The sequence below is a fragment of the Erithacus rubecula genome (assembly GCF_903797595.1).
Source record: "Erithacus rubecula genome assembly, chromosome: Z".
Lineage (NCBI taxonomy): Eukaryota > Metazoa > Chordata > Aves > Passeriformes > Muscicapidae > Erithacus > Erithacus rubecula.
In genome coordinates, this window is record NC_136661.1 from 13,747,526 (window position 1) to 13,759,859 (window position 12,334).

The 12,334-nt window shown below is 36.7% G+C and overlaps 1 protein-coding gene across 2 annotated transcripts in view; it reads right to left on the reverse strand.

Annotated features, from left to right (window-relative positions):
• Nucleotides 1–761: 761 nt before the first annotated feature.
• The window catches only part of IPO11 (importin 11), a 79,749-nt gene continuing 68,176 nt past the window's right edge, over nt 762–12,334 (reverse strand). For both annotated transcript variants that reach the window (XM_079330136.1, XM_079330135.1), the window contains 3 exons: nt 9,246–9,341; nt 5,769–5,853; nt 762–1,093 (listed from right to left, as the gene is read on the reverse strand). In XM_079330136.1, the coding sequence (XP_079186262.1) occupies nt 929–1,093; nt 5,769–5,853; nt 9,246–9,341 (346 nt within the window). In that variant the 3' untranslated portion in view covers nt 762–928. The remainder of the gene's footprint in view (nt 1,094–5,768; nt 5,854–9,245; nt 9,342–12,334) is intronic.

Consider the following 12,334-nt stretch of genomic DNA (forward strand, 5'->3'; position numbering starts at 1 on the left):
TTTAACTGTGATCATTTTGGCTTAAACATTTTATCAACAATTATCCTCATGAGTATACTTCCTCCTGAAATATCCTCATGACATGCCCTTGAAGAAAAAACACAAAGAATTAAGATACATTCTAATTTTAAGTAGTCTAGGTACGGCCACAAATTAATTAATTACTAATCTACCACCAGTGAGTTTCTCTGTGCTAAGACAGCTAAAAGTGAAATAGAAGGAACTCAAGAAACTAATTTTTTTGCAACAGAAATGAAGAAAACGTGGTGATAAAAAGGAAAACTCACATCTTCAGATAGAAATACACTCTGATGTTCTCTAACAATTCAAATACAATTTAAGTGCTACAATCAAAGCTTCTTTTACTCTGAGACAATTCAAATGGGAATTATCTTTCACTCATGAAGGAATATTTCTGTTCACAGTCTTACTGCTTTCCTAAATCCTACTGCTCAAAAGGTTAAACATACAGTTTAAAAAGAGCAATAGAAAGGGAGAAAGCTGCACGTCCTACTAAAGGAAACAGCTTCTGATACTGAATTGTAGTGTTGAATTAACAGATGCTTCCCATTAATATACATTAGTAAGTTCCTGCAGACCTCTGACTTTATGACATACCTTTGTGAGCCAAAACCACGTTTAAGGGTACTAGAAAATGGTACCTAGGGCAGCACCTACCATGTTAGGAATCACAGAAATGTTAATGATAAAACTCTAAATTAATCCTTTATTATTAAAAAAAAAAAAAAAAATCCAAATAATAACCAAAAGAGCACAGTTTAATAGCAACAGCAGAAACTTGCTTTTATTCTTTGTCACAAGTTATTTTCACCTTTCATTAGACTTGTCCATACAAGACAGAAGGCTAGAGTTCTTTCATATTTTTGAAATAAAAAATTGACATAGAAAATATTTTTTTTCTGCTTATTTAGAAGCCTTGTAGAAACTCCTGTAGCTGGGCAACTATTTCTGTATCCACGGTTTCCATAAGAGCATGAAAACCTTGTTCCCCTAGTAATTCCTGCTGTGCCTTTAACTTCTCATAGATGAACTGCTGCAGTGACACAGTGTGTACTGGATCCTTCAGCGCCAGCTGTGGAAAACATGCAAAAGAAAAATATATAAAACCCAATAAAAATACTCTATGACATGCATTTTGATTATAACCTCAGCTCAAGATAGAAGCCTGTTTTTAATTTTGTTCTACTTACTTGAGAAACAAGAGGAAACACTTATGCAAAACAAAGATCAAATTAATTATTATCCAGGCAAGTATCAGTTTAAAACTATTTGAAACAGCATCAAATCCTGAGTATTACACTTTTGCTCTAACGTTTCATGCCTCTACAATAACAAAACCATTTCAAAGCTGCTTAATTAGTAACTGTTCAGTACAGTTCAGTACTGATACCTATACACCTCATAATTCCACCTGGATTATACAGTTTCCTTTTGGGCAGGAAAGGATAGGACATTTGTCTCTACTTTCCCACATCAGTTGCCTTTTAATGAAAGCAAAAATAGGTAAAAGAAGAGGCTACACTGACAGAGGATGTGTTGCAAATTTCAGTGTCAGCAGACACATGGGCAGGCTCAGGGCTTTCACAGTTACACCACATTTGCCCCTCAATACACCAGGCTGGACAGAAGGGGATGGGAAATGGGGACACCTGGCACTTGCTGCATCATAAAGGAGTAGGATGTTGAAATCAATGGCAATTAATGCAGATCTGTTCATCTTAGTGTCAAACTCAACACCACTGTTTTATTCTGGAAGGTCAGGAAACTATTTTGCTATTTCAAGGTAAGACCTGATAATTTTATTATCTGTTATTACCATTACACTCTTCAGAAAGGGGAAGTAATAGCAGCAACAGTTTGGTACTCTGTAGGAGAGTTGTTTTTTTTTTTTTTCAGTAAATATAATTTGAATCTCTAGAATATATTTTTCTAACAAAATTTCTAGATCACAACTACTCTAATAAATATTTGCTGAAGCTGGTGGCATTCTTTTCCTGCCTTGCCAAGCAAAGAATCTACCAGTTTCTGAATAACTGGCATTTGTTCATATAAAACTGTAATTTGGGACATGTAATGCATTTACAGTCAGTTTCTGTAAGATCATAGCTGTGAATTCTTATGTATAAAATTACTTTAGGCAATTTTGCACAGAAAAACTGTTCTCATCCTTGTAACCCTGACCAAAGCCACTCAATCATATCCTCCATAACTGGGACACGGGAGAGAAAATATAAATAAAGACTTTTGGGTTGAGGTAAGAACTGGGAGAGATCACCCACCAGTTTCTCACAGGAGCAAAACAGATTTGACTCAGCAAATTATTTTACCACCAACCAGATCAGGGTAGGGTAACAAGAAACGAAACAATCTCAGAACACCTTCCTGCCACCTCTTCCTTCTGCCTGGGCTCAACTTTAACCCTAAATTCTCTACCTCCTCTAGAGCAGCTTGAGGGAAAGGGGAATGAGGACTGCAGTCAGTTTATCTCATGCTGTCTGCAGTGCTCCTTCCTCACTCTCTTACCCTTCTCTGTCATGGGGCCCCACCCACAGAAGACAGTACTCCATAAATTTCTCCCACGAGTGCATCCATGGTCTGCAGCCCTTCACTAACTCTTTCAGTGTGGATCCCTTTTTTCCATAGGTACAGTCCTTCAGGAGCAGGTTGTACCAGTGTGGGCTCCTCTCTGCATATGGCCACAGGTCCTGACAGGAGCCTGCTCCAGTGTGGGCTTTCTGCAGAGTCAGACTCCTTTGAGCATCCACCTGCCCCAGCATGGACTGCAGGTGCATCTCTGCATCCCCATGTTCCTCCAGGGGCTGCACGGGAGCCTCAGCTCTGGCCCCTGGAGCACCTCCTGTCCTTGTGCACTGACCTTGTGTCTGCCAATTTGCTGCTCTCACATCTCTCTGGCTGCCTCATCATTCAAAGCAGCAGCACCCAAAGCCAGTAGAGACTTCTGTGGTATGATTAATGCTTGCTGCTAGAAGCACCATCTCCCATCTTTAAGTCAAATGAGACTTAAGAGCCTTCAGACTTTATTAAGGAGTTAATACATTAACTGGTTTTCATTCAAATAATCACATTAGAAGTATTTTAAATAAATTAGCTTCCTGCAAGAACAAGAAGTTGATTTTCTTTTGCTCTACTTTTTTGGAACTTATACTCAGAACAGACAAAACAAAATAAATAGTTTGATTTAATGAGTTTGTCAACAATATTCCACAGACAGCTGCAGTCTTCACTAAGAAAACAAAATCCTAAGTTTGGAAGAAAAGCAAGCACAGTTGGCAAAGGACTATATATTAAGTATTTATTCTCAGTTCCTAGGTGTGTAGCCATTGCAGTTTTACTGAAATGTGCCTGATTCTGATAAGGCAAAACAAATCTATTTTCCAGTTAAAAAACAAAAACACTAGCAAATTCCAACAGCTTTTTAGTCAAAACAGCTACAGACAGGAAACAAAAGTTTGGCTAATAACTACACATTATTGAAATGTGCTTTATACTGCTCAGTGAAATCCTGGATTTGATTAGTTTTTCAATCTCATTACTTTATTTTGAAACTGGATACAGGTGCCCACATTGAGACTGGACTGAAGAAACTAATCTTTCATCTCACTGGCTGGACGTACTGGCTTGAAGCAGACAAACCGTTCAGAGATTTTGCTGATTCTCTTTTTTGCTCTTGATTTTCTTATCACATTATATATTTATTCCCTCTTTTACTTTATCAGTAAATCAGCTGGTATCAGCTACTACAGTTTTCCAAGTTTCATGTGAGTGTGTGCACTGGTGCTCCTACAGAGAGGAGGAAAACTCTATTACAGTTAGATAGGAATGGGCTCAGGTGATCTTTGATTTTAATCCAATTTCTAAATCAAATGCTAGCTGTGCTTTTGAAACCATGATTAACAATTCTGATTATTATCACACACTTCTGCTACTAGTGACCTACCCAAAGGACCTGTACAATTTTGAAATAAATAGCCAGATCATGTCTCAATTTCTGCACTATCTGCAAAGCTATATAACAAGCTATTTCAGTTCAGATTCATAACAAACACTCATAACAACTACAGTTTACTTGCTTTCACAGCTGCAAATTACATTAAACAGAGTAAGAATATAGTGCATACTAAGGTTAGCTGAAAAAATGACAGCATAGAAGGCTTAAGTCAGAAATATATCAGGAAAAATTAACTAAATATAAGAATGAGAAGACTAAAATGGACAACTGTTCTTACAAAGAAGGCTTGGAAGGAGAAAAAAGGATTTCCGTAAGGCTTAGAAATCTAGAAAACACAGCAACTGTGGAAACAGTTAAATTTAGACTATGAGATTCAAAACAAAAATGAAGCTTTGACATTCATGTATGATAATTTATTCTCTGTAAACTTTCCAAGAAAACAATGTATTTCAGCTTAATGTTAAAGACAGATGAGGAGCAGAAATCAAGCAATTCCTTAGAGATAAAAGGAAAGTGATATGCAAAGGAAAATATGTGAAAGGGAAGACGCAGGCAAGGGAAGTAAACCAAGATCTTTGATGTGGTGTTCCTAGTCTGGTGAAGCTCCTCCTTATCAAAACACATTTATCTTTATTCAACAACACTGTCACTGTATTGTGTGAGCCCAGAACAATTCCCTCACTATTACTGTGCTCATCAGCAACATATTGGTGTGTTTTACCCTGTAATGACACAGCATAATTCAAGGTGCCCTGCTTTTCAGTTTGCCTGACATACCCACACTGAGGGTAGTCCATTACAAATCTAACAAGTCTAAATTCCTTAACATATATCTAAACTATTGCAGCTAACCTGAAGGAGAAAGATTAAGGTCTGACACAAAGCTATCAAACTTTTAGCCAGACAGCAAGGTAGTCTGAGTATACTCAAAACTAAGAACATAAAAGCATTGTAGATTTACTTCTGCTTTTTACATCTGATTAACACGCAAAACATGTCTCTCTCCCTATATCTATAGACATATCAATCCCTATTGATAATGACATATACATATATATAGAAAGAGATTATATAAACCCACTAAGAATAAGTACTATCACTCTGCAACAAACAGCTAGAATTTAAGCTCACAGGCAAGAAGGAAATTTAACAGACTCTAGAGATGCTTTTAAGAGTAACAATTATAGAATTGTATTATACATTTTTTTTGGGACCACAGAAAACAATTTTGCATTTTGTTTAAATCTGAAATTGCAAGACACTAGGAATTTCTCTTAAGGCATTTCTAATAGAAGAATACGGAAAGATTTTGGCATTTCTTAAAAACAACGTATTATATTACTTTTATAAATATATTGCTAATTTAGTATTTAAAAGAAAAATTACACAAGTATACCCTGCCCTCTTTGTAAGAGCTCTACAAAAAAATTCTATGCAGGTATATTAAGTCTTTTAAATATGAGAAATTTGGCCTGCCATGATGTTTCAATAAAGTTTAGCTCTCTGCCTTACTTAGTAAATTTCTTCTATATTGTGTTAGTATTGTAATGCCCAGATTTTGTAAACAGATGATGTTAATTTTGATAACAGTTATCAAGATGAAAAAAGCAAGCTGAAGCATGTTGTGGTTGCAAGGTTTAGCATTACATTTTCTTTTTTTGATTCAAAACATGAATCTTCCAAGAACAATAGATCAACCAAATCTAAAAAGAGTTTAATGTGACAGAAATGATGCACGTAATCAGGTCTATGACTGAATAACAGATCCAAAACTTACCATTTTTTTCCTTTTGTCTTGTTCTGTGGGAGGTTCTTCATCTTCTGTAGTCTGGGGCTCTTCAAAATGAGACATTAACATGCAGCTGAAAATGGGAATAAGAACAGCTTTAACATACATTATCATTAAAAATTATTTTAAAGCACTTTTGAAAACACAACAGATAAGGGAGTTTGCTGAAAGTCAGGCAATCTAATCACAAGTAATTTTTTTCTGAGAACAGTGCACCTAATGAAGCATGAATGCATGTTCTCTGTCAACTCCACCCATGCAACAATCTCAGCTATCCTCCATATTTTAGCTTAAGTTGTGGATTAAGGTGCATTTGTGCACCTAGAAAACAGACTGTGTGGCTTTAAAAAAACAATATAGAAAACCTACTGATCCTTACAGAAATTTTTTCCACTCTTTTCGAGAAAGTGCTATACAAGCACTCTATACTGAGTCAAAGTGGCACATACACAAAGATTGCAAAGATGTCTCATGGCATTCATGTTTTTCTGAGAGATCTTTGACAAAAGGACCTGAACTCTAGTAAGGAGAGTGCTATTGGTTCTATAATAAAATCTACAAGGCACTGAACAAAGGTTTTAAATTCATCTTTTGTTTTGCTGAAACCCTCAACTGGCAGGTGCTCACGTGTGCAAATAACAGCTATATTTTAACTTTTATTTTTGAAGTAAGTATAAAACCAGAAAATATGAAGAAAAAAACCCAACTGTTTAAAACAGTTTAAAAGTCATAGGTTTTCCTGCCTGCTGAAATGTTTTGAATAGACTTAGAAGGACATTAATGAAAGCTATCCTACAGAAAACATGTCTTTCATTCATGCTCTATGCCAAAACAACAGACAAGTATTCCATCACTTTATCAAATCTTTTCCTGGAATTTCTGCTTTAAAAACCAAAATGATTTAAAAAACACCCAGATGATGACAACTTGCCATCATGTATCAGGTATGATTTAAGACATAAGGGACCATAATTCACATATTTCAAAGAACCAAGGCAGATGCAGATTATTTTCAGTCCTGTACTACTGTGCAATTTTAATTGCTGCATTCCACAAGCATGTGAAATGCTCCATTAACTAAGATTAATAATCCATTTTAATGTTACTAAAATGAGAAAATGTTGTCATTTTATGTGTTTTCATATGATATTATATGAAAATGTTCAGACATATTCTGTTTACATATTTAGTTTTCCATTAACATGTGTTTAGAGCTGTATGAAACACTTGCTAAACAGCATGGTAAGCAGGGCCAAATATTAATATAGAAGCCATTTTTAATAAAGGTGTTAGTTATTTCAGAATAATACAGAAAATTGCCTCTGCTCACAAATGGCTGCTGGCATCTCAGTTTATTAAAGAAAAAAGAGACAATGTCAATTATCAAAACATAGAAGATTGAATCAACTTTTTAAGACCTTCATAAATTTCAGGTAGCACAAAATCCCAAACACAAAGAGAGGAAAGAATAAAACAAGAGAGGATGAGAAAACTGGGAAAAATCTGACTATTGGTGAAACAAGTCTAGAGCAATGGAATGCTTCCCTTTCCAGAAAATCTGAGGTTTGTAAAGCTCTCATAATTATCACTACAATGTGAAATATGAAATCTAGGAAACCTGGCTGAGTACAATACCTTTGTATTGTAAGATAGTGTAAACATTTCCATAACCTGATTAAAATCCAATATAAATCTAAAAAATTACAAAGTTTTTACCACTTCCAAAATTTCACTGCTCTAACTACAACACTTGCTTAAAAATTCCAGTTAAAATGTATTCATTAAGTGGTTAAGCCACTTAAGCCATTTCCATGGTTTAACCTTTGCAATTTTCCCTGTACATGTTTACTCTCTCTTCATCCTTCAGTGGCCGAAATTCTATAATGTTTCAGCTTTGATTTTCTTGTGTTAAACACGCACAAAACTTTACTTCTTGCACTACAATAATTAGCTAATATGACAATCAGTGGACTACATATTATCTGAACCAGTTCAAGGTTAAGCCATACTTCTTCAATCTAAAGGGCTACAACAATGCACATGATTTCAGATGACTGCTCTCACTTTACCTTCCAGATGATGTCAAAATATATTATGCAAAAGTCAAAATCTTTCAAACAGCTCTTTAAAAACCTGTCAACATAAATATGTCCTTGGTTCAATGTGACTATACTTTATGAAGTAAAAACAATGCCCAGAGTTTGGAAAAGTAGTGACAAGTTCTACAAGCCTTCAGGCTTAAAATATGAAATGAACCAGAATAAAGTTTATTTATTTCTCAGTGAGAACTCTTTTCAACAAATACTGGCAAAGCAACATGTTTAGAAATGGAAGGACTCTGCAATGCTGTCTCCAATAGTAAACAAAACACAGTGCCAGACATTGTGCATGCTGCCAGACCTTGGAGTTCCATCTCTTTACTGACAGTTTGGTGGGAAGTACTTTGGCAAGCAATTCTTAAGCACAGTTCAGGCTCAGTGTGAGGGTGGACTGTTCTCAACATATAGTTGTGTGCATACCACTTGTTTTAAGTGAAGAATTTAATAGACTGCATCCTGGCTGTTCTGTGCCACCTAGTTTCAGTGGCAGCAAACACCCCCTTAAACAGTTAATATTAATTAGTTAATATACAGTCTGTTCCATCTGAAATGATCTGAAAGAAAATGCTTCTTAGTATCAGAGCATCAGTAAATTCTGTTATTAGCATTGTCTGTAAGAATATCCTGTTTTTAATGTCTTACAACTCCATTCTAAAAGTAATCATTACAGCAATAAAAATGACATTAATATTGCTGTCCAAAAATATCTTATTATTCATTAGGGGTTTGGGCTCTCTTTTTTCCCCCAGCTTTGACATACTACTACCAGTGACCTGGGAGCCATAAGGAGATGAACAAGTGTGGTGCTGGGTGGGTGGCAGTGCACTCTGGACACTCCAACACCCACATTCCTGCCACAAGCAAGCTCTTGCTCCCAGCTCTGTAAACTGTCTTTTTGAGATGTATCCTGTAACAGTACATGCCTTACATGGAACAAGTGGAGAACTGTCCTTGTGGGATACATTTTCAAGCTTTCCAGGCTGTGAAATATTGTCATACTTAAAGAAACTCTGAGCTACATCTGAGCTAAGGTGGTGCCTATCAACATAGAAGCTTGTTGTATTGAAATTTAAGATGGAACAGTCAAGTAAGCAAAAAATAAATCTAAGCATATGAATGTTTTAAGACATAATTTAGTAGATAACTTAATGAACCATATAAAATTATACTGTCATTTTAAGCCCTCCTTCCCCATTGAAAGTATTTTAAGACCAAAAGTTTTCTGTCTTCCTAAAACATTTGCTCTTGAGAAAATAGAACTCTAACAACCATGTCTTAACTGCCTAAAGATTTTTCAAATGAAAACACTTCATATAAAACAATACTGCTACTGTTAAATCCAGTTTAAATTAGATTTTCCGCTTACTCTTTGTATGTTCCTGTTTCAGAATCTTCAGTCATAACATCATGCAGTCCTTCCACTGAAATGTTGATGATACCACAAAATTTATCTTGGATAACTCTGTAAAAGAACAAATTTATTTTGGATAACATTGGAAAAGAACAGGAAAGTGACTTAGCTAAAGGAACTGCACAGGAAATTTGCTCAGTTGTAGAGTACATTTACTGAGAGGTATTTTCCTTGCTTACTGCTTAGCTGAGCATACTATCAAGAAAAGAATTCAGCATTTTTTAAAATTACAAAATAGCTTCAAAATATACAAGAAACATTATTTTTAAATATAACAAAACTTAATATGCCACTGAAAACCTAGAATTAAATTGCAAATCGAATAAAAGAAAATATACATAAGCACAGAAGTCAAGAACTGAGTGGGAAGGGCATGCTCCTGCCAGCAGGGAAGAGAGCAGTGGCTTCTATTCCCAACACATTTACACCTTGTCTACCATCACTATTTGATGCATAAACCTACCCAACTCTTTGAGCAATGGCTGCTTGTAAAGAACATACACTCCCCTACTTACCTGCATTTCTTGACCCTCCTAGGTATCCAGCTCCCCAGAGTGGGGAGAAAACCCCTGCACTCAGTTCTGCAAGAATGTGACTTTCCTAACTGTACAGAGAAAGGGCAAAAGGTTTTATCTGTTTCAACATGGGCACCTTCTGCCATTTGACACATAAGGCTATTTAATACTAATGCAAAGAGCTGGTAGATGTAATTTGGGAGTTAAAAGGCATGAGTACCTTTAATCAACATGACCTGAAGGCTTGACTAGATAGCCCACAATGCCCAAAACTACACTAAACACATTTACATTTTCCCCTGCCTTGACAAAGGATGTGCCTATAGGGTAAGGGCATACAAACACGATCTCCCCATGATGGATAAAGCAGGTGACACCAGTTAGTTAATCTCCTGGTTAATGGAGAGCAGCCAACTGCTGCTTCTGCTCCACTTCTGCTACTGTACATCTAATGCCAGAGACACACTACTGTAGAACCTGGGATCTCAGACTCCTACTCTATAAATGGTGAAAGTGTGAAGACAAACTGCAAGTGAAAAGATGTTCATCTCAGGAATACCTCTAGCTAGATGCAGCAAAGAAGGAGAATGGTGACAGTAAACTACAACCCTTTTCCTGTGACTGACACTGACTGAAGCACTTCACTGCTTTCTTGGAATTTCATCCTAAAATGGTGCTGCTAGTGCTGCTCCGTAAGAGACAGAGGCAGATGCATTCCATTTACTTACAGGCACCAAACATGAAGTCCATATATTGTATTTTGATTGTAGTTTTAACACAGACAAATCTATTTCCTAATATTCTTTCATTTTCCTTTCTTATTTGGGATGAAAACTGAAGACATGGATGAACTGTAGTTCCTTATAAATAGCAACTGCTTTTGAGAAACTTCTTGTCGGACACACAGCAAAATTTTATACATATGATAAACAGTTAAATAGCAATAGATGCCTTGGAAAAAATGTTTATCAAGTTAGAATACTAAGCATAGAAAATACTTCTTTTATATTGGCTTTGGTAAAATAATAATTTTATTCATGATCCCTTGTTTCAAAGGGATTAGTTTCTGTTCACTTTTTTAAATTCAGCTACTGTTACATGCCAGGATCTGAAGTGTATTTTGTATCACCAGACTTGAAACTCCTGAATTCCATGAAATGAAAACTGACATAATTTTTTACTGCCTGATTGCAAGCAGTCTATTCTAAAAGACACTTATTCCTTCGCCAAAAGGCTTCCCCCTCACCTCTGAACAGCAAAGCATTACACGGTGTAGACAATCTCTGTGAGGTTCTGCAGACAGCAAGCAACCAACCTACTGACCCCCACAGCACAGCTGAGAAAGTGAACACTGACTCAGCCACCTGCACAATGAGCCCTCTGAGACAGCACAGGTTTAACCAAGTCACAGATCCTGCCTACCATGCCTCCATTAAGACTCTTGCCTCAAGTTTGTTATTGAAACACATCTCTAGAAAAATGCCATTAACACAGTCAATATTTCCCAACATGAGAAAGGTTAGTGTTTTCCAACAAGCTGCCCTCAGATTCATGTCAACAGACAAGGGACATCCAACAAAGAACAAATGTGAACACTTTGATCTCTGGAGAAGCAAACTATGCCCTGTTCATACCATTTATTAACAATACAGGATGCTGTCCATTTCCTGTATTATTCCTTCATTCCAGGCTGCATGAATCCAGAAGGTACCTCAGAGGTCACCTAGTTCTGACTCTCCTGCTACAGGCAGGTCACCTTCCAATGGACTAGGCAGCTCAAACCCCACCCAACCTGGCCTTGAACACTTCCAGGGATGGAGCATCCACAGCTGCTCTGGCACAGCTTCTCTCATAAATCTCACAGTAAAGAATTTTGTCCTAACATCTAAACAAAACCTACTCTCAGTTTTAAGCCGTTCCCCCTTGTTCTATCACTGCAATTCCTGATGAACAGAGTCCCTCTCTGGCTTCCTTGCAGGCCCTTTCAGATGCTGGGAGGTTAAGAGAGGTCTCCACACAGCATTCTCTTCTCCAGGCTGAACAGCCACAACTTTCTCAGCCTGTCTTCACAGTGGAGGTGCTCCACTTCTCTTATTAACCTTGTGGCCTCTGGACTTGCTCCAGAAGTATCCTTATACTGAGGGCCCCAGAGCTGGATGAAGCACTCCAGATGGGGTTTCATCAGTACAGAACAGCAAAAATACTGTCCTTGATAGTTGAAAGTTACTGCAAAAGCACATAGGGAAATCATTAATTTCTTGGAAAGAAAGGATAGTCTTACTTCATGGCATAAGTGAGAAATTCACTTCTTTCTTTAGTGGAAGACTCATGAGAGTTTTGTTTTTTTATGGAGAACAAAGAATGTACAAGACTTTTCAAAATGTAATTTGCCTGCAGCTTTTAGCAAATATAATACTGTTTCTTTTTTTTCCCGCTTTAAATAGGACATACATTTTCTTCCTACCAAAGACCCACTGAAATATTTACCGTGGAGTCAATAAACAGTGCAACAATTTCTAAAACACAAGC